The sequence below is a fragment of the Chanos chanos genome, chromosome 4 (genome assembly GCF_902362185.1).
Source record: "Chanos chanos chromosome 4, fChaCha1.1, whole genome shotgun sequence".
Classification (NCBI taxonomy): Eukaryota; Metazoa; Chordata; class Actinopteri; order Gonorynchiformes; family Chanidae; genus Chanos; species Chanos chanos.
This window is the reverse complement of record NC_044498.1, coordinates 12,133,521-12,160,623: the sequence shown is the minus strand read 5'-3', so window position 1 is coordinate 12,160,623 and position 27,103 is coordinate 12,133,521. Positions and strand designations below refer to the sequence as shown.

The 27,103-nt window shown below is 40.5% G+C and overlaps 1 protein-coding gene and 1 non-coding gene across 4 annotated transcripts in view; one reads left to right on the top strand and one right to left on the bottom strand.

Moving 5' to 3' along the window:
* The window catches only part of LOC115810972 (CLIP-associating protein 1-A-like), a 36,325-nt gene extending 18,601 nt beyond the window's left edge, over nt 1–17,724 (bottom strand). For all 3 annotated transcript variants that reach the window (XM_030773047.1, XM_030773049.1, XM_030773048.1), the window contains exons 1-8: nt 17,530–17,724; nt 10,957–11,035; nt 10,661–10,764; nt 10,475–10,566; nt 10,259–10,334; nt 9,881–9,978; nt 9,644–9,708; nt 265–390 (exon numbers count right to left, since the gene is read on the bottom strand). In XM_030773047.1, the coding sequence (XP_030628907.1) occupies nt 265–390; nt 9,644–9,708; nt 9,881–9,978; nt 10,259–10,334; nt 10,475–10,566; nt 10,661–10,764; nt 10,957–11,035; nt 17,530–17,724 (835 nt within the window). The remainder of the gene's footprint in view (nt 1–264; nt 391–9,643; nt 9,709–9,880; nt 9,979–10,258; nt 10,335–10,474; nt 10,567–10,660; nt 10,765–10,956; nt 11,036–17,529) is intronic.
* On the top strand, nt 11,413–11,542 carry LOC115811008 (U4atac minor spliceosomal RNA). Its single transcript, XR_004025269.1, has one exon. It is a non-coding gene; the product is annotated as a U4atac minor spliceosomal RNA (small nuclear RNA).
* Nucleotides 17,725–27,103: the final 9,379 nt, after the last annotated feature.

Sequence of the window (27,103 nt, the reverse complement as noted above, 5' to 3'; positions counted from 1 at the left end):
GTCCTTAACAGTTATATATCACAAAATTCTCAGATTGATTCTAACAGATTAGAACAGAACAGGATAGATACAGAGAGGAACAATGTCAAAATCCATAACCAAATAAACAGAACAGAACAGCAAAGAACAGAACAGCAGAGAATAGAATAGAATAGAATAGAATAGAATAGAATAGAATAGAATAGAATTTCAGGAGTGAAAAAGATAAGAAGAGACTAAACTAAACCAGATTAGAGGAGAAAGGAGACAAGGCAAGAAATTCACCTGTGCTCTTGGTGCTGGAGGCAGAGCTGGGCCTTCGCATGGAGCCGGTCCGTCGGCTTGAAGACGCTCCTTTGGAGGAGGAAGAGCGCCCCCCATCCACAGAGTCATCATCATCAATGTTCTTATCTGTGAGGTCAGACACAGCAATAACACACTATTCAGAGTGTGCTTAAAAGCAGTTCTCAGAGAATTCTCCTAATGTAGGAGACATGTTAGCTGTGAATGCTCAGGGCAGAGAAGGCCACCGTTACACTCTGGGCTCTGACCTTTCTGAGGAAGAGCTGGGGATGCTTTGCCATGTTATTCCCCGGAGCCATACACGTGAGAACCAAAATGTGCCAGACCAGCAATCAATCCTGATTAATTATTCACACGTGCACACACACACACACACTCACACCTACACTCACGCACACACGCGTACACACACACCCATACACATTTGAGAGGCCTGGCAAATATATGACCCATCTTCAATCTATCACTATGTCCTTCCTTCTCTATTCCCTTGTGAGATACCAACACACACAACACATTTCTATACGACATGCACACTCCATACACACTCACATGGAGATTACACACAGACTGAATACATGCAGCATTCTGTCACACATATCAGATTCCAAACACATGGCACTAGAACAGAGGAGCGCATTAAAAGAAAGGGGGAGAGAGAGAAAGAGAGAGAGAGTGAAAGAAAGAGAGAGAGAGATAGAGAGAGTGAGAGAGTGAGAGAGAGAGAGAGAGAGGGAGAGAGAGAGAGAGGCAAAAAAAGAAGAAAACAGTCGTCCAGTGGTTCACATTCACAGCATATTTCCATTTCACATAATTGATAGGCAAGTAATTAATTCGGTAATTGGTCCTTTAGCAGTGCGTCGTACTGAAGCCTGATTGTTTTTCCAGAGCCTGGGCCTTTTAAATTCCCCTCACTCACTGCTGTCACCCCGCGCCCATGCTACTCCTCACAGCTCCACATTAGCCACCTCACATTCGCAGCTCCTCCTTGCTTGTGGCCAACCGACGCTGCTACATCCACTACGTTAACACTGCTTTGGTCTGCCTCTCCACCCATCCTCCATCCTCACTCTGTCTCATCCCTCTCTTCTTCCTCCCCCCATCCAACGGAAAGAGAGAGATGCTTACAGGCACAGATCCTCCTGCAGACCAGCTTCCTCAACATGCTGTCCCTCTTTCCTCCTCCTCCTCATGTCTGGCTCTGTCTCTACTGCCGTCCCTCTCCTGTCAGCCCCTCCCTCCCTGTCTCCTCACTGTGTGTGTGTGTGTGAATATGTGGGTGCGTGTGCATGCTGACACTCTCTCACTACCTCCTGTAAGCATGTGTTTGTGTGTCTGTTTGCGAATGTGCATGCATACATACACGCAAGAGCCCTCTTTGTGACTCCCGTGAATATGTGTATGTTGTTTACAGACGTGCATTCTGTTGTTGCCTTTAAGGGGTTTACACAGCTAGTCCACTTATATTATGGAAGTGTGAGTGCATGTGTGTGCCCTTCCAAGATGCTTTCCACTGGGGGAGGGGTGACACTGCAGGAGGGAGGAGCTACAGATAAACCCTCCATTTAAAAAAACCCACCTGCATTCTCTGCCTTGTACATGCACATAACATAAAGGTGTAGCTTTGTGCCCTGTGACAACTTTCCACTTACAGGCCTGTGTGTGTGTTTTCTTGTAAAACAGTCATTTCCTATGAGATAAGCGACAATGTGGAACCCAAAGCTGCCTGTCTGAGCAGCATCCTGCCGTCCCTCGCTCAAATCATACACTCATGATGACAACGCACATCACTAAATGCTGACAAGAGCCATATTTTAACGCAGCATTTATGAAAGTGAACCACTGAATGTGGACAAGAGTGGGAACAGACCGTGCTGTCTGCGTAAATGAGGTTACCAGACACTATAAATAGGATGGAAAATATAAACTTTTTTTCCCTTTTTCTCAATTGATTTTCCTATAGGCTGTGGGGTGGGTTAAAGATATATAAGAAAAGATGCGAAAGGTTATTGTTGCCCCGAGACAAATGTGTAAAAATACCGACATGGCAGATCTGGCTGATGTTGTCATTGTAATTAGCTTTCAACACCTCATAAATACTTCAGCGGAAAAGATAAATAAAATAAAACTTATCCCAGAAACCAGATATTATAGGGTTGCTGTGTCAGCTGCTATTCATAAAGCTTTTCAGAATGTTCATAAAATAGACCTGCAATAGCGATACCTCAATGACATTACCGCATTTGTCCACAAGGTAGCAGCAAGCCCACACGAGATGAGGTTTTATTTAATGCAAAATTAAATTCACTTTGTATGCAACAGTTTTCATCTCAGAGATCAAATGAGTTCCTGATTTTCTATCCTGATCTGACTTTCTACCTTGATTTGCAATGTAAGGCACGACAAAACAGCACAAAACAATATTCAAGGAGCTTTTCCTGTGAAGCTTTCAAAGACATCTGAAGCTTTTGAAAACTGCTGAGGTATTAAGAATGTCATGCTACACTATCCAAATTTGTCATTAATATTGATATTACAGCGTACAAAGCTCAAGCTTCATAGACACTCTGGTTATATACAATTTCTGATAGATAGACCTGGTCCCTGTAATGAGTAATATTTCAGTGAGGCATTTATGCGTGAAAATCAGTTAAACATTCATTAACATGACATACTCTACGACGAGAGCTGTTGCCTAAGGCCAACAAGACTGTTCTCTTGGATCTCCTCTGACTTACAACAACCCAGAGCTGAGTCACAAGGCTTCCCACCTGGAGAGAGGTGAGGGCACACTGGCTTTCTGTGTAATGTGTCCTGACAGATGATCTCTCAGTGCAAAATTCAGAAAATTAGATTACAGCAATTCAGAATATAGCTCCGCATGACATATCCTAGATCCAACATTAAACACATTCACAAAACCTAAGAACATAACGAAGAACATAATCCGTTTGTATCTTTCTTTTGTTCATTCAAGTAGTGCGAATATTTTTGTGTCTAACACATTTTGTTCCGAAGCTAAAGTTTCCGAGGAATCCTACAGGTTTTTAACCCTCTTTTTGAGGAACATAAAAAGCTAGCCACTGTCTTAAATTACATTTCTGCGAAACCCAATAATCCTTGTTAAGGGGAGGGGGAGTGTTTGGAATGTACTGGGAGATTTAGGAGTACCTGCTCATTCGCACAGATCAGCTTAACTTCAATCAGAATAAGAAAGGGACAAATCTTGAGAACACAGCGGGCAGCCGGTGTTCCTCAAAAATCCTCTCCAGTGTTACAATAGTTGATAGGACAGGCTGTTCTTTTTTGTTTATTCACGTTTTTCTTTTTCTTCTTTAAGAACAAGATCAAAAACATTTACACAATTTGAAATAAAAAATCACAGGACCATAGGACAATAAGGAAAATCACAAAGTTCCAAATCGCATGTTTTGTTAAAAACCAATACAGTGGCCAAAGAGTACAGGTTACTGCTAGCAGCAATTGATTGATAAAAAGTGGTACATAAGATTCAGTTCTACAATACATGTCAAGAGGATCAGCAAACTTAAAATATAACCCTATTTTGGTGGCTTTTTCAAATTTAAACTCAGTCTTGTAGGAGTATGGCCCATGTTGTGGGAGGAATTGTTCACTTGTTTGTCTATCTAACTAAGCAGCGCCGTAAGACAACCTCACCAGACTCACCTCCTGCTTGCTCCCGAGTCTGGCCCTGGGCCTGACAGACTATGCTGGCCAAAGAAACCCTGGTCAATGTTTCAGTCTTACACAACTCAGAAATTAGATACCACCAGTAACCTTGATATGAAAGGATAGACTGAGTCATACTTGCCATCATCAAGAAGAAACCTTGAGAGCCCACAGAGGAATGATCAAACCCAACTGAAACTATAAAGTATACATAAGTATTTAGACCACATTCAGAACCAGAGCAGACCAAAGCTAAAGCAGAGTGATTACACAATACACAGGAAGATGATATTGTTTATTGCTCCTTCTTGCTCACACACTCCACTCAAAATACAGAGGTGTTTCCAACTGCAAACAACAAAATAAATTATTTACATGTTTTTTTTTAAATGGAGAGAAAAATGAAAAGATCTTGGTGGAAGAATCTTAATACATCAGCCTACCCCTCAAAACCACACGCTAGGGTATTTTTTTTGTAACATTCAGCATATGAAACAGGAAAAAATAAAATGTCTTTATTAAAAGGAGCAGAGCTACTCTCTCTGCTGTTCACATATCATAGTTTAGCTTCTAAGGTATCTGTGCCTACTGCTTGAGCACTAGTTTATCCCAATCTGTTTAAGCAGATGCCTTGCACAAGTCCATATAGGGCCCGAGGAGTCATTTCTATCCCTGTGGTCTAGGCACTCAGACAAAACTGAGTCTGTTACCTACTGTAAATAACATTCTTCCCTCAGCTCATTCACATATAATCAGACGCTCAGACACACAGCTACAGTTAAGGGAGAATGGTCATAGTTTGTTAGGAGCAACAACTAGAAAACAATGAGCATGCAGCAATACATGTGTCTTACATGTGTCATTATCTTATAAGATTCAGTGATATATCACCATATATCACCTCCTTCGTCTTTGAGGCGCTTCTCCCTTCACACTGTTTTGCTAGTTGTCATTCCCTGCGGTGAAGCTGTGAAGTAACAATAGACAGCCTCGCTGCCGCCAATGTTTGCCATCACGATAGGCGAACTTCAGCCAAAAAAAAAACAAAAAGGCTGTCGGCCGCTCAATATAGCATAAGTTATGAGGTGGCATAAGCCTTGTTTACTCTACTTTACACCATTTTAAACACTACAGACTCTTTACAAGGAGTGTGTGTCGCGTACACTATTAAATGTGCTCTCGCTGTTCCTTGTCTATGTATTTTCTCTGTCCTGCCTGGACCTAACCAGGCCTCACGTGTAAGGGACCTGTGGGACACCTTTGGTCATCTGATCAGACTGTTCTCCTCCAAGCCTCAGTTTACACACATTTCTCTCATTCATTAACACATAACAGTTAATACGTTTGTTTGTATTACTTCTAGAAGAGAACACAAAGCTTTTTTTTCACAGCTAGAGCCATAATATACAAAAATCGTTCTCCTCCTTCTAAATGGTAAAACCTGTCAAGGTTAGATTCGTGTGAATAGTTGCTTAATGATACTGCATAACAAGTGACATGTAGAGAAGAAACAAGGGTTAGTGTCCCTGTCCTTGACAGGTGACTGTCATGCAAGGAGGAGACTTAAAAGATTGTGGATAACTTGGAGAAAACAGGGAAAATGCAAAAAAGGATGTAGTCGGCAGCAGTCCAGATTGCTGGTGAAATACTAGCCGCATCCTCTAAAGCCACGCATGTGAAATGTAGATCGTGCCATACCACACTTTGGGGTGATATTCACCCCTGTCTGCTGATTTTCTGTTCCAACCTGAGGGCATCATTACCACGACAGCAGATATACAGCGAAGTCAAGGAGAAAAAATACAACAGAAGAGAGTAACGTCAGAAAGGATGCAGAGACCTTGCACATAACACGCAGTAAAGTTCAGTGTCACTGAAAACTACACATGCAGTGATTACTTTCTTCTGAAAGTTCAAAATGTCCTCTCTTTCAAATCTTACTTTCATAAAGTGCACCCTGCCTCTTGCCTTCAGATAGCTAGAAAGTGAAATTGAAGCTGGTGGAACACACAGGCCTCTTTTCAGCAACAAGATGACCTGTGAAAACCTATACGCCATCATTCCCCCCAGAGAGCACCGACAATCAACACGTCGATTTCTTCATCCATTTAACACCAGGGAAACAGACCTGCATTCTCATACCTGAGTCTTTGAAAGCAACCTGACCACAGCTCAGCTGTTTTTCTCTGGAGATTAACCAGAGAACCAGAGCACTCACTGTGCTGTAGGCTAGTGTACAAAGAGGAGCTATTAGATACTAAAATTGGGTTTTTTTGTCTTTTTTTTTAGTTTAATGAGAGTCCAGTATGAAAATACCGGGATCAGAATTCAGTTTCTCTTATTTCAGAGCCGATCAATACAGACAAACAAACAAAAAAGAAAAAAAAGAAAAAAAAAGAGGGTGCTTACACAAATAGAAACCTAACAACGGCCAGGGACTTTTGCCAATAAGTGAGGTAACTGTTTAAAGGCCTTGTTTTGGAGAACTGTGCTGCAGAATGTGTTTGTGGAGGGTTGAAAGTAGAACAAGAGGAAGCAAGAGAGCTCCTACACACGTGCACACACATGTGCAAGCACACACACACACACACACACACACACACACGAGAAGTGAGAAGCCAGTTTCTAACGTCACAGTGGAGAAAAGCTCAGGGCACAGGGGCCAAAGCGAGGTTAAACAATACAGCTAAAGTATAACAGTGAGCAACCGAGTACAGCTGAACTCACACTGACTTCCACCTGGTTTTGAGTCGTCCTGGACCTTTTCAACAACAAAACCAAACCTTGACCCTGGCACAGTAAACAGCACCTATGCCAGCCCAATGGTGCCTCTGGGCTCTTTGTTCAGAACTTGAAAGTCACATGGGCAGAGATCTATTCACAGAACACAGCGGGCACCTTAATTGACTGTGCAGAACAGCAGACAAAAGCAACATTCAGCCTTTTTGCTGTGACCCAGTGCATCTGAGGCACCCTGGGCAATCTGAACGATGCTCCGTGCACATGTGCCCCTGTAAACACACTCATTCACATTGGCTTAATGAGCGCTCTATGAAACATCAACACGTCAGTTAAAAATGTAGGGAAACTTTAAGCATTATAAACATCAACTTTTCACCATGACTCTAGACTTTGAAAGGGCTCAGAATGCAAGAGTACAGTAAAGTAACATGCATTAGGACAAAACTTTTCATTGACAAAGTTACAGTTCACATGAATTGCAATGGCAAGAACTCCGTAGCATTACTGTGTGAAACACATATTACTTCTGCCTCCACCTCTCAAAAATGTTTCCTATTTAGCATGCATCACATTTTCTAATATCACACCACTGACCACATGCAATGAATAATTCAAGTAACCATTGTAAATACTTAATACCTCCTGAGAAATCTGAGAGCCTTAGAACAGATATATATTACTGTCTCACTGTAAAGTCTCAAATCAAAGACCACTAAACAACAAAAACCCTCTAAAAACATCCACAGAGGTGCACTTGCCTCTCACTGCCTCATTCAACATGGAAAATGGGTCAGTAACCTAACACAGGTACATCATGTATAGATCCCAGAAGTGCTACGGAAATGAGAATGACAACTGTATAGCGCCTACCAGTTAACTGTGTGGGCCCTGCATTAGGTTTAATGTCAGAGCAAAATAACCTACATTGCATCTTTTTCTTTTTATTTTGCCTCTTCAATTCCATCATTCACCTGCCAAAGCTTCACAAAATGTCATAAGCGTTGCAGCAAAACCGGTTACACTGCATACACAAATATTATTAATTCTAACTTGAGCCAACTTAAGAGCTTACCTTCTCCAGTAGTCATAGCCTGCAGGCTGTTCTTTCCTCTACAGCAGAGGCAGAGGGAGAGTTACGTGTGTGTATGCGTGTGTGTGTGTGTGCGTGTGCAGGAGGTGAAGTGCTGCTGTGCCTCCCTGTTTCTCTGCACTCCACTCTTTCTCTCCACCTCTCCACTCCCTCCTGTCTTGTGACTGCGGATACAACTCAGTGCCACTGTTCTCCATAATAAGAGTCTGCGACGGCTCTCTCTTTCCCAGCCTTATACCTCACCTCCGTCACTTCCCATCCCTCTCTTACTGTCAGAAGTGTCCTTAATCCCTAACTTGGCTTTCTAGACATCCAGGCGAAGCAGGGGTTATTAGTATTCTCGTGTGGTCAATGTGTAAGCCAAGGGTCTCTTTGAAGTGTGACGTGTTGTGTTGTGTGAGCTGGGAAGCCCTTTTGTTGTCTTTACGCTTTGTTAACAATTTAGCTGAACGGAAGCTCAGCAATTTAACCATTCGTCCCAGCATTCGTTGCAAAACAGATAGAAAGTGGCACAGTTTCCTAAAGTGTCCTAATTTGTTAAGAGTTCCAGATTAACCAGAAACAACCAATGTTGTTCATCTAAAGATCTCTGTTATGACTTTAAAATGTTGCTCTAAAATCTAAAGTGAAATGTTCAGAAAATTAACCTTGAGAAACTGCAGATTAGAGTTCCTCAAAAACGAGGAATAGCTGGGCTTTTTCTTTTTTTTTTAATTTGTACCCATTCCTGATTTGGGTCAGTTACAAAGAAAGAAAGTGGATTAAAAGTGTAATCTTTCTCCAAAGGCTTGTCTTGAAAGTAAAACCCCATGACTGTGATAATTAGGCCTTTTATTCCATAGACTTATGGGCCTCGGGCGAGTAAAATGATAAGGCAGCAACTAAAAGAGCCAGTTCCAAAATCAATCACAGCTAGATCAATAGTCCTGTCAGACTACAGTCACAGACTGAACACATCCCTCTAATGTGAGAAAAGTCCTTCAACTTTCAGTCATCGGAATGAACGGACTAGGATATGGCTTTCGTTTTGACAGCAAAATGGTTTCAACTGAAGTTAATTAGTGAAAATCTGTCATTCGGTGCGAGAGCGTGTGTCATAAACTTTTCTGACGTTCCTCACACAAGCCTTAGAGGACACGACCACAGCCCGGGTCTACAGCATTTCAGACACAACCTCTCATATCTCAACAACAACTTTTTCTATCAAAGCTCCTGTTCACCATACTGGTTCTTCAGTGTGCTCTATTCCTCATTCTACACAAATATTACAAATAAGAAAACAAAACACTAATGAGTTTATTTATCCCAAACAACAGCAGCCAATGACCAAAAGGTCTCTGGACGTGCCATCATTTTACACTGTCATTCTCATGATTTAGATTAATATGGATAGACATGATGACATGACGAGGGATGTTCTACCTGGGGGCCAAATACAGATGACCACACTCTGCTTTTAATGGTTTAAAATGATTTCAAAGTGTTTCTGGTAACCAGCACTGGGGAGGCTCTGGGGGGCAGGGGGGGAACACAGCCAGAGAACAAAAGACATAAGCCATGGCGTCTGACATAATACACGGCCTAGACATAAAGACACTACATTTATTGTCATGGAGAATTTGGTGCAATGTCATCCATGAACAGAATGTATCGGGTTATAAAAAGTTTTGTCATACGAAAAGTATATTCCCTAAGCAAAGTTTTGCAAGCGGGCAATGCAAATTACACCTGTTATGAGTCACTCCAAACAGCAAAACAAACAAAGAGAGACACATAGCTTGAGCACCCCATAGCTATACAGTAAACATAAATACAGAGGACGTGAGCTTTAACACTAACCTGAGGAGAGAATCATATTCCCAGATCTTTGGACTTCATCAAATTTGCTAAAAATTACATTCAACCTAAGAGCAGAAAAAAAAAAACTTCATCAGAGCAAAGTCAGACTACTTTACCTTCAGCAGTTTCATACGCACCAAATATGCATCTTCTATTGTTTTTCTAAATATAAGAAATGCAATAAATACGTACTGATAAATTTATAAATGTAAGATATAACTCGAATGGGCAATCTACCGTGATTGTGGGAGTCCTTTCTTGCCCAAGTCCACCCGTACTCTTTCTCCAACGTGTCTATAGATCTCTACTAGGCAATTCATGGCCACATCTCGAACCTACATTCAGATCAAATACACAGACACATCTTCAGCCACCAAAATCTAAAAGCTCCAATATCACACTGAAGCTAATAGTGCACAACATGCTTTTTATCATGAACTGGTCAAAACATACACATGTAAATTATATAATATATGCTTAAGGAACATGAGGTAAGTGGTATACGTGAGTCCCTTTCTCAACCACCAGGGGGCTCCAACAACCACCATGATAAGAGTTTTCTAATGTCACAGGAAGACCAAGGATAAAGTCTAAAGATAAAGGAGGGCAGCCTACCTGACTCGTGGGGTCCCCTAACAAGCTGCATATATGGGGGACAACCTTGCTTAGTGTTAAGCCTTGTGCTCCATATCTGAAAGACAACATGAGAGGTGAAAAAGGAAGAAGTGATAAAGCTTCTTTAGATATTGAAAGCTAAAATAAATAAAAGATGATTTTATTCATAGAAGTTCATTTGATCAAGACCGTGTGAATCTGTTCTTCCATACATACACACTTAGAGTTGCAATAAGGCAAAGACAGACACCCTCTCTGGTCCTGTTGTTTTTGTGTTTAAATCCTCCAAGCATTCGGTCCCATACATACTGTAAACACAGGAACAGTCTTAGCCATTCAGCTCCATTCATTTAAAGACACTCTGTAAGGATGAACAGTTTGGCTGTTGAAACATGAGGTTACCTGTGGGTTGGCAGCTTGGTCCATTATTTTTAAGAGTAAAGCATGAGCCTGGTCCCTCACTTGGTCTTTGGCATCTCCTAAACGGTCTATTAAACTAGGCAAGACTGGCAAAGGCAAGACAAGATATCACCATGAACAGTTCTGTGACGGATTATCAACACTGAACTGCTGTGAGGGAACCTCTGTACTAGAGAGCTTGATATGTCTCTGGTGAGATAATAACACACTCTGAATTCCACTGATGGAAAGACAGAAAAATGAAACAATGTTTTCAAGGACAAATGAGCCAACTTTACCTGTCCCAATTTGTGTCCTAAAGCGGTCCTGTAACCTTGTTACTAAGGCTGATATTACTTCCATTCCCAGAAGAGCAAGCTAAAAAGAGAGAAATGACAACATTAAAAAAAAAAAAACTTCAAATGTATTTATTTAGTGTTTACAAATAAATTTAAGGTGCTATAGCAGACAAAAAGCACCAACAACAAAACAACAGAAACAGATCAATACACATAGAAATGACTCAGCTTCAGAATGCAAATAGGAAGAGCAAAGGATTGTGGGTAATGTATTAAAACTCTCAGACTTTCATTTTTTACTGAGAATAGCAGCAACCTACGTTATAAATAAATATAAAACCAAGATTGTACTGACATTCCCCCACTGATGGAACATAAATAACAATTTCATGGTACACACCATGATATAAACAACATGGGAAGTTTATAAAGGCTTTGGTCACACAGAGCAATGCAACTGTCCTTGTCTGGGGGTGGATTGGGCTGTTCAATGAACGACTAGTGAGAGCATCCCTGCTGACACCTTACCAACACATTCGCATCACCTGAACTTCCTAGTTTAGGCTATGGTGCAATTTTTGGAACCTATATATCCAACATCGTCATATCGTTAAATAAAGAGCCCCCTAGAGGTAGCATCTGTCACTTATTTTCATACACTATTTTCAGGGCATGGGTTTCTCTGAACTACAATATCACCTTCCAGTGAGCACCTATAGCACGTTGGAGAATGAAAGCAGTAAACAGGGATTTATGACACAGAAAATGTATGTAAATTAAAAGCTAGCACAGCTCAGGTCATTTATGACCCAGAGAATGTATGTAAACTAAAAGCTACCACAGCTCACTTAGACACACTCACAAAACCACACACATAATTCCAAGCAGGTGTCGTTAAGAGCGAGCAGATCTGAGACTATGACAGTGCTCTCTCTCTCACTAGCTGTGTCTACAACCACATACTGCATACTGTATTTGGACGTACTACTAATGGTGGCGTACTGTTTTGACATACTATTTAGTACATTAGTATGCGGTTTTGGACGCAGCTACTCCCTCTGTATACTGCGTCAGCATGGCTTTGTCTGTAAATATGAATCATGGGCTCTTCTTAATCAATTCCTGTATATGCCATATGAACTTGCCCTCTCTCATTCTCTCTCTCTCTCACAACCATACATTAAACAGCTGGGCTACATGAATATATGTATGGGCACGGCTATACAAACACAGTCATAACTTCTGTACTTTTCACAACAGCTGCTATCTTCCCCATTTTTCACATGTAAGCTATTAACATGTGGTTCATTCAGACCTCTTCCTTCCTCCGAATCCAGTGTGAGGAGGAGCAAACTGGGGCTGTACGAGTGTGTGACTGGTAAAATAAGCTCTGTTGAGCTGCAGTGGGACTCCTGTCCTCATTACTGTGTGTGGGGTGATTGCTCTCACAAGAGAACACTGGGTTTCCAGGCCATGTCTCGGAAAGCTTTCTGATTGGCCGTCTGGACTCGGCAGTTACTGTATGAGCTGTGGGGTGCGGTTCTATTAAATGTCAAATAAAAGACTCAATAGGTGAGACCAACCTGGTGGTTCCACATTTTCACCACTGTGATCTAATTCTAATTGTTCTGTGTGCCCATTAATCCCCTGATAAGCCTTTGTATTGTTCATGTCTCCAAATAACAGCTGATGTGTGGTAAGTATTAGGGCAGAGTCTGCTGGATGCCACTACATCCGAAAAGTGAGTGCAACACACTTGCTGCAGTAAGTTGCCCCCACTACACGCAGGCTAATGGATTTAGGTTTAGAGGACAACGAGCACATTCATACTGGATAAGTTATCTGCCTGAAACAGTAATACCCAAATAGCCATGCAGGTATGCTATTTAAGCATGTGAAGACACTAGATCAGTCTGTGAATCTTAGTACACACAGACTTTATACACTCACGCTGTTTCATCCTGACTCATGATGTAACCAGCTATCTGTATGCCATCAATGCGGTTTTCATTAAGGGGCAAGTTAAGACGCGCATTAATCTTGCGTGCGCGGAACAGCATGTTTCAGATCTTAGCACATTTCTCCAGATGTATGAAGCACATTCTGATAAAGCTGTGCAGCCATTACATATTTATCAGGTCTTTCCTGCCACTCGGTCAGCCATATATTCTGTTTAAAATAGACTTCTCCTCCGCGCCTCACTGCAGCGCCATGCAGCCCGTCTGACCAGTGCTGCACTTGGGTAGAGAAGCAGAAAAGCAGAGTGGACAGGTTTGAACAACAGCAGAATTACTCCACATCAGGGGAGGTGGAGAGGAGCTCCAGACACATTAATACTGACATGCTCCAGTTATTCATGTTCTGTAAATAAACAACAATCCCAGATAGTTTACACTGAGAGACAGATAGCAGACATGATGTGACTAAATATACAGACAGTTATGGGTCAATCATAGAAAACGTGTAATTGTCTAATCTGCACCTGTTTGTCTAGGTATTGTCCACTTGGTGGCATACTTAAAGTGTCTGAGGGCTCGAGGGCCTTGAGGATATCTGAAGTGGACAGAGATTGGCAAAACACAAAGGTTTAAAGCAAGCAAGCAGAGGGCAGCCTTCCTCTTCCTCTGATACAGTGGGAATCCAATTCACACAATTCAACCTCAGTCTGTAGACCCGCCCTGTCTTCCTGCAGGTCACAGCGGGGGTTGTGTACAGTACTTACAGAAAACATGGCCTCTGTGTTTCTATTTTTTTTTTTTCTCCCTCTCCTCCAGTCCATATTTCCATAAATAGATTCGGTACATACAGCTAAAACTTTACAGTCAGCCCACACAACACTCTAGTTCATGGATAATTTCATCCAAGCTACATTAGCTGGCTGAGAGTCACCCATTACAAGTAGGAGGAGAAATGAAGGAGAGACAGAGGAAAGATGCAGGAGATTTATACAGCATTTGTTTCACACCATGACTCTGATGAATTACCTTTAGCCAACGCTCTACCAAATCTGTCAACCCAGATGGGAAATTTAGGAGATTTTGTGTGTAGTTCTACAGCGTTTATTTTAAAGCAGCATGTCTTGAACAAGTGCAAAGACAGAGTGTTAAATCTCATCTTTATGATCGTTATGTCAGTAAATCTTTGCAGTTATTGATTCTTCTTTCTTTATATGCAACATGTGAGTGTGTGCATATGTAATAGGCCTAATGTAATGGCCTGCTTTCCCTTACAGGGCCGGGTATGTTTTATGCTTTGTGTGAGCACTAACAGAGTCGAGTGTGTACTTTGTTCACTAAAAGGATTGAACCATGTTTGGCATCTCTACCTTTATGGACATTTGAGTTAGTGTGAACTGACCAAAGACATGTCATCTTGATAGGCTTTTAAGGTTCTTTCCTGAGAGGTCTGAGTCCAGGGCAGATGCATAATTCATCAAAGTCACGCCCTTCCCTGCTGACCACTCAAGATAATCTCACTCAATTGAGGTCAGGGAGCAAAAGAGCCATCCAACAGGACACATAAATCTGACAACACACAGGTTAAAACTCAGATATCTGACCTTCTAATTTGTCTCTGTGTTACAATTTAAGAGAGGACAAGCAAGGTTGAGTAGACTGACAATGGCTTTATGAGACTCATTACTGAACACTGCATCTATTGCATGAAACTCTATAAGGCAATAGAAGTGGCAAGGAATGTGCTTGGGGCAAAGAAGAAAAAAAGTAAGACAGAAAACAGGAAAGATGGGAGGAAAGATTATTCAGTTTATCCATGGTTCAGTCATTTCATGCAATCTCTATTTCTCTCTTTGATGGGTTGTAGCATAGCTTTAATCTAGAAGATGACTATATTACCGTTCACATTTCAAATCCATAATTTGGCTCATATTACACAGGGAGGGTCAGACAAAATGTACACTAGTTAGTGTGTCTAAATGAAAATGCTGAAGTTTATCAAGTCGTCCTTTAACGCTGGATTGGTTCTCTGTGTAGCAGTAGTGAGCCGTTCACATTTGGGGCACTAAAACAGACAAACTGAGAGTGAGGAGAGCTGATGATAGTGATAGGATGACTCAGCCATACTTTAGTGGAGTCTATGAAGCTGTACATGCTGTAAACCACCTCACTGCCCACCCTCCCATCAAGGTGACTTTCACACACTCTTTGCAACACCCTTCGCATACTGAGTAAGAGAGAGGGCTTCTGCTGCAATCACCTGACAACGCAAACAGGCTACGTCACAAGACTAAGCTGGGTTAGTCCCTACAGTAAATGTAGCACAGTCATGGCTGTCTACGGAGATTCCTTTGAGATCAATAAAGCATTAAGCAATCAGATGAAGGCTGAAAAAAGCAAGGGTGAGATATGGCTCTTTAGGTGCCTGCGATGAGTGTTAGGTTTGCTTTTAATTCAGGCTGAGACCAAAAACAACAGTATACGAGAAAGACAGCAGATGTCTAATGCAAACCGAACTCAACCGCACTGGTACACAGCTAACCAGCCACGTTCTCTGGGGAGGACGATTCAGTCAGGGTCCATCTCCTTGGCTAACTTGGCGGCAGTCACTGACAGTCTGACGCTGCAGCAGCAGACAGAGTCGAGTGAATAGCACCTGATGATACTAAACAAGTGTGGAGAAATGGGTGACTGACTTCTGCTGACACAGGGGAAGCTCGTGCTAATCTCACCCACATAGACTGAGATAACTACCATGTGAGAGGCAGATTTTTCCTGAATGTGGCTTTTGGGGTGCTACAAATCGGGAGAAAATGGGGAAATACTAAAAAATTCATTTAAAAAAAAATCAAGAGGGTTTCAATGTACTCCAGTGTTCCTTTCCGGATGGAACAAACCTCAGGAACAAAGCTTTTGTAATGGGCATCATCTGTTGTTCAGAGTTTTATGGTTTTGCAGCCAAGTGAAGACGAAAGTAGGACTTATCCAGGAAGAGACTCTACAGAACCAAAATACTGCACTCAGAGGAGCACAAACAGATGTCAGCTCTCAGTGGACCAACAGGCAATCTGACGAAGGTCACTGGTGAGTGAGGGACACCATGCCATGCCACACACATACACATAAACAGACACACACACACACAAACACACACACATACACACACACACACAAACACACAAGCGCACACACACACAATTCAGTTTAACCTAATTAATCCATCGTAGCTTTCATCTGTTGTATGGTCAGAAACAAGCAAACCAGGGTGGTAAATAATTCATTTTTACACTCATGGGAAACAACTAGGCTAGTGGTGAAATTCACACTTAAAAGAAATATCGGTTATGCTTTGCACATTATCCTTTGTCATAGGAATTACTGCAATCTTAAAATCAATCTTAAATGAAACACATATATTGCAAAGATTGTCAGCATACTACGACATATGACTGTGTGTGACAAAGCTCAAAAACACAGACGATAGAATTTCCTCGTGCTCACTGCTGACACAGCATAAAACATGAACATTATCATGACACAGGGCTAACACTGGGTATATCTTCATAACATTGATAATCCTGCATGAAATAAAGACACTCTAAAATCACAGGGATAATGAGATCATTGTTCAATGAGACTGTCATGGAAACTTTTTTTTTTCTCCACAGAAACAATAGAAACAATGCCAGAGTAACCGACCATAAACAGCCAACGTCTAGGCAAATTCTTGCTGATTTCTGTAGCACTTCCTTCTCTTGGCACTAAAAAGGTGAAGTGTTATTTTGAGACAATTCACCAAAACAGAGAACATAAAACAACATCAAGACAGAGCTCCCTGCCAGCAAAAAAAAAGGAAACCTCAAAATGTAGCTTATTTGCCAAGTCCATGTATTTCAGCCTTGGAAAACCTTCCGCAGTTCTCATAACAGTGAATGTATCCCTCACCGCAATACACTTTGACGACAAAACCGAACGTCAAAGAAAGAAAATGCTGTATCGTGCCAGTTTAACTACATAAGATAACTTGGAAAGTTATCATTAGAGATTACAAAAAATGCATAAAACCTTCTCTAAAAGATCCTTCAAGACAGTTTTTCAAAGAAGGTTAAAGAAACTTCAAAGTAACTGACTGATGCAAGTCCTACTCCATCTCAGCAAAGGTATTATAATGAAGGCAGAGCTGCTAATCATCTTCTAAATCAATGACCATTTTCATCCTACTATCACCCTAAAATCCTGCTGGAGTAAAATGACATAATGAGGCCAATGCTATTCCAGCAGGCCCAACTCTGAACAACACGTAAAATGAAAGTGCTTGTTTAGGCCAGAATGAGCATTTTATCATCTCTATAAAACTAATAATATAGGGTCCAAATGTATGCCTGTCTGTAATAAATCATTTCATTGCATAAAAAGCATTTGCTGACAAGTTAGAGAAGGGAATTGCATCCATCATCGCTCTGTTGTGGTTAATGTAAAGATAACGTCAAATACTGTGCAATCACGGACCCAATCTCTTTGTAGCGGAGATGAGATTCTGTTAATAGTAACAGATCCTAACACATTTGAAAAACATCTGCCGATTAATAATGAGCTCCGATGTTCTGGTCCACCTCACCTTGAAGTTGCTGGAGTTGACCCAAGAAGTTGCAAGGCTGTCCACCATTCTGTCCAGCATGGTCTGGTCATGTTCCAAATCATAAGACTTCTGTCTGTCCAGGATGTAGTCAATTATTTCCTGTCCAACCTGGAGGCGCCGTCCAACATCCCTCTGCATCACCTCCGCAACACAGTATTCCATATTGATCTCCATGTTTCTTCACACAAGTAAGGCAGCAGCACAAGATAACACAAAAAGAGCGGCCAAAAAGGTATGTGGATACAGCCAAGAAAGGCCTGGAAACTTTTTTATGTTTTTTATGTTTAAAACTTCAACTGTCAATGCACTGGCCAGACTGATGGGTGACTCTGATGTGGCACATGCCAAATAATTCTGAATGTAAACTGTTAACATGCAACTCTTCCCCTCCTTTTCTCTCTCCAAACTGAACAGTAAAGATGCATAGACATCAGCAGACTTCGGGAATAACAAACGGAAGCCAGACCAAAGTTCTGTCCTTCATTCTTCGATACGGCATTGCCTCTTCCTGTCCTACAAATATGATGAAAATGACTTAGTTGCAATAACATAACAATACTTTACAAATACCAACGTACGTATGTGCATAACGATAACCAAGGTCTGTTCCGGTTTTTTTCCTATGAGGCAATGTCCTTAACAGCAATATTTAAATGATACAGCGCTGTAGATATGCGCTGTTACATGATGTCCCCTTCAACACAATAACAAACGAGTAATTACACTTATTTTAAAAATGAAAAAATACATTTTTACAGACTCAGGTGTCGAAGTATATAACTTGAGATAGTATGTATGCACAGTTATTTTCCGATGTCAAACACATTTTTGAATCAGGAAATCATTCAGTGTTGCTGAAATAAGTGGTTTTGCGCATCTTTACAATGAAGGTAACTACAGATATGACACTGTCCCGCGTCCTTGCAATGAATAACTCACCAATGACAAAAAACATAACAGGATTCACAAGAGGCTATGTAGTGTCTAAATCTTGAGGGGTAGAAATTGTGTCTATCAAAATGTAAATGTGCAAACGTTTTGCAGAAAGCAAGACTTCATCGACTAAAGGCATAAATGTATTATACCATCCGGTATACTAATGCAAACCATTTTAGTAACACCTCTTATAACTTTCACACTCGGGATGCGGCAACCGTTCAGCGTCTTGGAAACATGTTAACTACCAAGCTAATAACGGTGGTATTGCAACTGACTGGTAGCCAACAAAACATATACTTAAGGAATCTCCGGGCAAACAGGAAATTACCGCGACAAACCGCAAAGCCCATAAGGCCATGGAAGCAACATTCCTGACATCAAGGCGGCATTATATCCTACGAGTTTTTGCTTAGCTAGCTGGCTAGTTTGATATCACAGTTACACGGGGTACGGTCGCGCGCGGTTGCTAGCAATTGCTAACGAGTATGATACTCTAGCCACAGGAGTGCACGAGGCCCATGATACTATATATTTACAAACATTGCCGGGTCGTTGCAACTATTTTCTCAAGCATTTGAAAACACAACTGATTTACTTCAAATTCAATTAAATGTAACGCGGCGGTGGTAAAATTACTGGTAACATACATTTAATGTTACCGAAAAGAGGTCTTTACTTTTGTTTGCGCTGTAGTTTGAGATGCACAACATCTGCAATTTAGCATGCAGATCCTCCAGTTCTTGAAGTCCTCAATGCATTGAAAATGAGGAGTTGACTGACTTAATACTGACTTGAGAGCTGAAACAGTAGTCGCTTGAAAAAATAGTTTATTCCTTATATTTTAAATCAGTTATCAAACGGAAACTGTACCACTGTAACTGAACTCAATTTAAAATGTAACGGTTATAGTCCAAGACACTAATTTACTGATGCTGTGATGACTCGCTAAACTGCTCTGAAATTACTTCATTGATCGTATTTAGCTCTCTGTCTGATAAACGGGTAAATGCATCCGTTAATACTGACAAAAACAACGACCAGTAGTTACATTATATTATCAGTCTTGCACCTATAATTATTAATAAATAATGTCAATACTTGCCATGGCTCTAGCTCCGTTTGCTGTGATACCCAAATTTAAGCAAATTATGTGCCAAAACATAAAGCTAAGCTTGTTGATTATCAGATCACTTCTGAGGGAAGCCTAGTTCTCCGCCTCAAATGTTGCGTGTTCTCAACGTGAATAACTTCATCATAGCGCATGCGTTGTATGTGGCGCTCTTTACACCCTGCAGAGCTGTGGAATCACCTCGCTACTCTCCTAAGCTCAACTATCCCCGCTTGACTGTCCTCCGAAAATAACGTTGGCGATAGTGCCCTCTGCTGCCTATATCATGTACATCATAAAGTCATAAACTCCGAGCAAGTTCCATATCACATTATTTTTATACTATTTTATTCAGTTCATTAAATCTGGTTATTCTTTTTCGTATGCTAGTGTATAACTATGCGGGTAAAACTGTGGGACAAGTGTGTTGGATTCTGCTTACCATAATCTTGGAGATGTTATTTTTCACACCCATATTAATGATGGAGTCTTAAGGCCAGAGCAAATAAAAGGAAGAAAAGGAAGACCACAAAAGCTAAACGGACTTCAAAAAATGATTTCAGAAAACACGCAATCACAAAAATCCTTAACCTTGATGCTCAGTATACACCTAAAATCTGAGACATTGGTTAATTTATATTTTCTTCTGTATAATATAACCCTGGACCATAAATACAAGGCCATTTTATTTGTTCAAATGAATCTATGTTTCTGTACATTTAACGACATGTACTGTATTTAAGCCAACTGAGTAAAAAAGTAACAGCAAATATGGTATGTAAGTTTCTGTCCTGAAGATTTGTTTCTTCATCTAGTACTAGATCATTTTTGTTATTCTTTATCACAACACTTTGCGTGTTCATTTGCCAGCTCTCCAGCTGTTTTGAAAAACAATTTACAGTGATTTTAGCTGATCATCGTCATACTCTGGTTAATGAGCGTTCTGTGATATTCGTCACGCCAATTATTTCCGGACCTTACAACGCATTCACCAAACTCCTCCTACCTCGGCTAAGTGTTCTCTATACGTTGGTGGCGTTTAGATAAGCACAAGTCCTGATGCTGTCAAGTTCACGCCTTAGTTGCTGAGTACTGCCGTACTAATGATATAAAAAAAAACTGATGGACCAAGGATACCTGACCAGCGGGACGGTCTAAAGAAAGAAGAGGACGTTTAAAGAAATGCGTTCCATACGACCCGAGATCTGCCAGCTTTAACGTCCCTGCGTAAGTTTTATCAAACCCCCACGAAAGTGGTCTTTATCCATTTTATTTTCTGTGTAAAATTTTGAATTTCGGAAACATATATTCGAGTTTAATGTAGCCAGTAACCGGTACCTACTACAAATTACTGACAGGTATTACTTAGTGAACTTTAATCTTTTTTCGTTTGTTGTTATCAACTATTTTGTAACTGGCCAGGTGCGACTTCAAACTCAGGTAACTAAGGGGAGGCCTATATTGAGAAATTAGTTTTTACTGTAAAATAGGTCGGCGGTTTCTCGGTTGCTACGGCAAACGTTAGCAACATGATAGTAGAATAGAACTGAAATCGGTCATGATAGGCCCATTCTTAGAGAGTAACTTTCATTTTGTAATTCTTGCTTTCTGTGTCATTATGCCGAGGTATTGCGAAAACAGAAGAAGTGAAAGCAAATTAAGCGTATTTATGTTTTACTTTCTTATTTTTATTAATTTCCAATCTGCCTCTGAAGTTGCCCTGTATATAATGGTGTATACATAAGCACACGTGTATTTGTGTTCTGTCCTCTCTTCTGTTAACATAAATTATAATTAGATTTTTCCCACCAGTGTTGTGTGTCCTTCATGGCTTTTTAAGGGTGTCAGAATGTATAAAATAGGCCTACTTAACTTTAGTGTACCCTTTCAAAAAATAGGGGTATTACTCTGAAAAAACATAAAAGCAATTAAATAATGCATGGTAATAGAGAATTGTGTTCCAATAATGAAATGAGCATACAGGAAATACTATAATCTGATTTAATGTTTCACAAGTGTTTTTTCCCCCTGAGCACCACTGAGAGCTTGTTGATAATGTCTCCAGCTCTATGTATTGCACAGGAAACAAAAATCAGATAAATTTAGGATGAAAGTCTCATAAACCGAAATGGCAAGTAAGACTCTCATTTCCACCACCAACACGTTTTTCAGCAGCTCAGTGGTAAAATTTAATGAAACATCCCTGTCACAATCTTTTGTTTACGCCAAATTTAGGACAATAGGTATGAATTCGGTTCTCGTGTCAGATTAAGCAGAATACATAAGTTTACTCACACCGCAAGTTGTTCACATATAAAGAAATGTAATGGCCGCATCGTAAGTAATGTCTTGGGTGGCCAGCATGCAGAAAGATGTTCCTCAGTTGTGGTTTTCAGACATGCTAGATCTCTGGAACTTTGACACATAGTCTGTTGCTTTAGAGCTTGGCCTACATTCTGACACTCTGTTCCGTCAGTGGGGTTGCATGGGTGTATTTGATACATACTTAGTGAAAAGCTTACTTTGCACTTAAAGCATGCCATTGACCTCTATTTTTTGCACCTCAGCAGCTAAACTCTCAGCAGGTCTCTTAAGTTTTGTGTCCTTTACTAAATTAATCAAAGAACGCTACTGTCTGATTCTGTCTGAGTTTTATACAGCAGGTTTACAGCAATAAAGATAACAACCCCCAAGTGCAGTGCTTAGTGAGGTTTATGTGGTCAACTGTATATCTGATTATGAAGAAAAAGATCTTGTGCTTAGAAATTCCTTACACATCAATTGTCACTTTAGTTTAAAACTTTAGCTCTCATGTTAATATGGTATTGTAAAAAACATGTTTTACTACATTCCCAAAATCTTAACAAAAATAGTTGAAAAACAGCTATATATGGATACATTGCTAGCAAAACATTAAGTGTTGAGCCACACCTTCGGTAATTCTTTCTTTGTGGCCTGTGATCTTCATTCTTCGCATGGCCTTGTTTATGACTTCAGTCAAATGTGTTCATTTTTAAATGGAACCCACCTGAAACCTACCTTGCTATCTGAACTTTCTTGTTTCTTATAACAGAGTCCTCCCAAAACCTTTATAAATTTCATTAACTTTTGAGTGGGACAATTCAGGAGTTAAAAATAGCGAATTAACACTATTCTTAACACTATTCTGCCTGGAACAGTGACTATGTGGACCTGTGTTCATGGCTTTGCTTTGTGACATGTTTGGCATGGAGTACAACTTTAGACAGCTTAAGGTCTGCTAGACTGGCCTCAGAGCCCCTCTGGTCATCATATGCAGACTGAGGGAGTTATACAAGTGTTTGTAGACAAAGTGAAGGAATGTGGGGGAGTGGGGTTAGGGGAAGAGGTGACCTTCTGAAGTGACTGACGCAGAGAACGAGTTAAGTGCTGCTTAAGTACTTGAAAGATGATTGGTTAGCAGGAATATAGCATGGGGCTACATGGAAATTCTTAGCCCAAAATGTCACGGATCATTTCAATAACACACACATCTAAAAAGGAGTGTCTTATGCATTTCCTCATGACAATGAGACAGTTCTCTTTCTGAGAAATGGTGTCTTTTAAATTAGAGAACTAAAAAGAGGGGGTAATCTAACTGAATATGGTGTAAGTACACAGATTATGATTCTGTTCTCTGACACCGTATTCATTATTGCATCATTTCCTCTTCAAGCAGTCTTAACCTTGCCTTTTTTCTACTTTCCAAAGCTACTGTCTCGATTATATGCATTCACACTCACTTCATTATTCATGCAATTGACCCTATTTTTCTCTATATTGTTAATACTGCAGAGGTACTAAAGGGCTAACAGGGGAATTTTTTGTGGATAATCTGGTTTCTCTTTGTAGATTCCTGAACCACATGGCTGGTCATACGTTCCCGCATGATTCTCTAAACTTTCCTGAGGAGAACGATGAGACAATGAGCCAAGACTTCCAACCCATGTCCTTCCCAGGAGCCCATCCCACACCTGATGGGGCCTCTGATGTTACCTTAAGCAAAGTAAAGGATGAAGAGCCTGTGTACCACCAAAACGATCACTGGAAATACAAAGCACCTCATTTGCCACAGCACCTTTGGGCTGGATACAGCCTTCAGACGCCTTTCCCCAGCCAGGCAGAGATTGGGAGGAGTAATCAGGACACCTGTCACGGCCCTACCTGGCACTACCCAAGTTATGTCAGCGGTAGCCATGAAGGAGAGGGCTATTCAAATAGTCTGCCATCCTACTTACCTTCCACGGAGTTCCACAGTTACACAAGAGATGATTACCATACTCAGATGAGGCCTCTCTCGCTGCCTGGTAGACACAGCCCCAGCATTGTCAGCCTGGAACAGCCTAGATCCCTCCACTCATTTCCACCAGGTCCAGCCTTACTTCCCCACTCACATTCTCCCTTCCCAGGTCACCACATGAACCCAGCATTTTGTGGACAATGTGGTCCAACTCAGCCTAGGCTGATTCCTGCCCACCTCCTGAGCCCCAGGCCTGGATATCATTTACCCCATGGGCTTTCTGGTGAGTTAATATATCAGTGTGACATGTATCATAATCAGCTTTTATGGTAATCCATGATTATTACTGAAATTACATGAAGTTACACCTTAAATAAAACCACAATATAAAGAGGGCAAACTGTTTATCTGGTTTTGACTGAATATTACTCAAAACATGGATTTGCTTTGAGACAAAAATAGACATGGTCGTCTCCATGATTCTTACCACACCTACATAATCTATGAAGATGTTTTCAGCAGAAGAATGCAGTTCATCCAGAAGATAATTGAACTTTGTGAGCCTCTCTTTTTCCCTCAAGGGTGCCTATTAGGTAGGAGGCATTTGCTAGCATAGACTCAATTTCATTAGTTTTTTTTTTCTTAAAGAATGTTTGTATGTTTCATCTCCAAGGCCCAGACCACTATAGACATGCAGAGACAGACTACACAAAAGGGTGAGTCCACCAACTGATTCTCAGACTCTCACGCTTATGATTCTCTTATCAGTATATCAAGTCCTCGAGCGGAATTAATATTACGTGTTGAATTGAACTCATGAGTCCAAGACTTTGATTCATTTAAAGAACACTTCATAAGAAGCTAGTTAGATGGACAGTTTCAGACCAAATTTCATTTCAAAAATCCCATCTGTATATCAGAGTTTTCTTCCATTGTGAATATTTTAAGTGAGAGAGGTTCAGCTTTACAAGTGACTGTAAAGAATCAAACAGATCAAATAATGTAAGTAATAGCTAAGAGGAGGACGGCCTTTGATTTTAAATTGTAGGAGACCCTTACCTGTTGCAGTTATATTTGTGACATCTCAGGCAAGCTGGGTTGAAGTAACGGGAGTCTTTTCAACAAGGAGCTCAACGAAATAAAAGATGACAAGACTCTTGAGCAGAATCTCTTTGCTCTTCTTTGTGCTCAGCCCTATAAAAAAACGTTTCTATGCCATCAGGGAAGAGATCAGGAAAGGTAGTATGAGTGAAATAACATAGGAATACAAGTGTGAACAAGTCCAGTGTTAAGAAAGAGTATGAGGCTTCCTGACCTTTTTTTTTTTTTTTTTTAATGTACTCTGTACTTGAGGTACAAATGTTATAAGACAATCTACGCTCAGGCTTTGCCGGCTGGAAGTATATCACTGCGGGGGGGGGGGGGGGGGGGGGGGGCGTAGCCCTGTGTTATTATTATACAATGCAAAGATATAAATTGTTGACATTTTTTGTTTTTACCTGTAGGAGATACACGTGTCCCAAGCCCAGACAGGCCAATCCTAGCTGCACACATCTTTCCCAGGAACAGAGTGAGTTTGAGTTTTGACTTAAAAGATCATTAACGATTGCCATGGTTTCTTTGACATTTACATGACACATCACACTCAAAAAAAAGTAAGTAGAACAGTCAAAGAGCTCGTTGTCTGTTTTTCTCACTTCCTTGGTCTTTCTTGTCTCTCTTAGGGAAGGTGTTTGTCACCTATGAGGCAGACAGCGATGACCACGTTAAGGAGATCATCAAGTTTGTGGCCTTGCTGAGAAGTAATGGCTTCGATACGCATGTATGATTTTTTTTTTTTTTTAATGTTTTATTGAAAGTTTGGGATTTTTATTTTTACAGCCAACCTCTGTAGCTTTTTGTAGATTTACAGATTTCAAATATCAGCAAATACGGCTGTAATATCAAGAATGATAATTATACTTTATCATGCTACAGACACATTATAATGAGATAAATGTCCTACAGAATTTCAGCAGGTAAAAAATATTGTACTGTAACTCAAATTTGTATCCAAATAGATTGATGTATTTGAGCAACACCTCAATAGCATCAGCAAGATTGACTGCATGGAAAGGTACCTCAATGAGGTAAATGTGAATTTATTTTCATGTAACCATAATCTATTCAGTATTGTGTTTGTGCCTTAAGTTTCATCTAGTTTCGCTCATTCTCTTTTTCTCTGTGCAGAAAGATTACCTGATAATCATTATCATTAGTATGAAGTATTATGAGACCGTGACCGGCGGTAACATCAGTATGGACAACGATGAGAGGACATTAAACACAGTCTACATTCACAAGCAGGTGGGATTAGCGAAAGATTATTGGAAACAGATATATCTGTGATGAAAATCATCAACATGATTTCCTCTTACTGACACGTTAAAACAAGTACTGGTATGACAGCTTCCCGTGATTGCTGTTTTCATATTTTAGTCATCAGTGTTTCATTTCAAACATGTTTACAGTTATGTTCACAGTATAACTTGCATCTTAACATAAGAATGTTCTCATTTCATAAATTAATGTCCCCCAATCTTCTCTTTGCCAACCAGTTGCAAAGTGAATTCATTCAAAACGGCTGCAAAAACTTCAGGTTCATTCCCATACTTTTCCCTGGGGCTAAAAGGGTAAATTTCTGCTAAAATGTTATTATTAATTCAAGGCACTTCATGGAATAAGTAAAATAACCTGTCATTTCTCTGGTCTTTTATGTTTTACATTGTTTGTAACCACAAAACAAAATAGTATTTTTGAGAAGTAGTGTTGATGTCTGTGAAACTGATTCATTGTCATTTTTAACACTTTTAATTTTTATTTCTCCCGCTGCTCTTTTTCTCTGTTTCTCTAGTGCCATGTCCCTGCGTGGCTGCAAAATACTCATATTTATAGCTGGCCGAGGGACCGCGACGATATTCTCCGTCGGCTGATGCGAGTTGAGAAGTATAACCCTCCACCTATAGGACCGCTGCCCACCATTGTCTCCATCCCCATTTAGGCACTGTTGTGGTCCTCATTCCTAACCAGCTATCCAGGCGGGGTTAAAGTCATAAAAACGACATGGCACAATCATCTACACCTCAGTGACAATTGAAGCATGAGAAACAGTTTATGGACCAAATGTTTGAAAGGTACACACCGCTGTGCAGTTTAATAATGCCACTGTTGGTTTTATCAGATATATTCAGTTTTTCAGCTCCAAACTA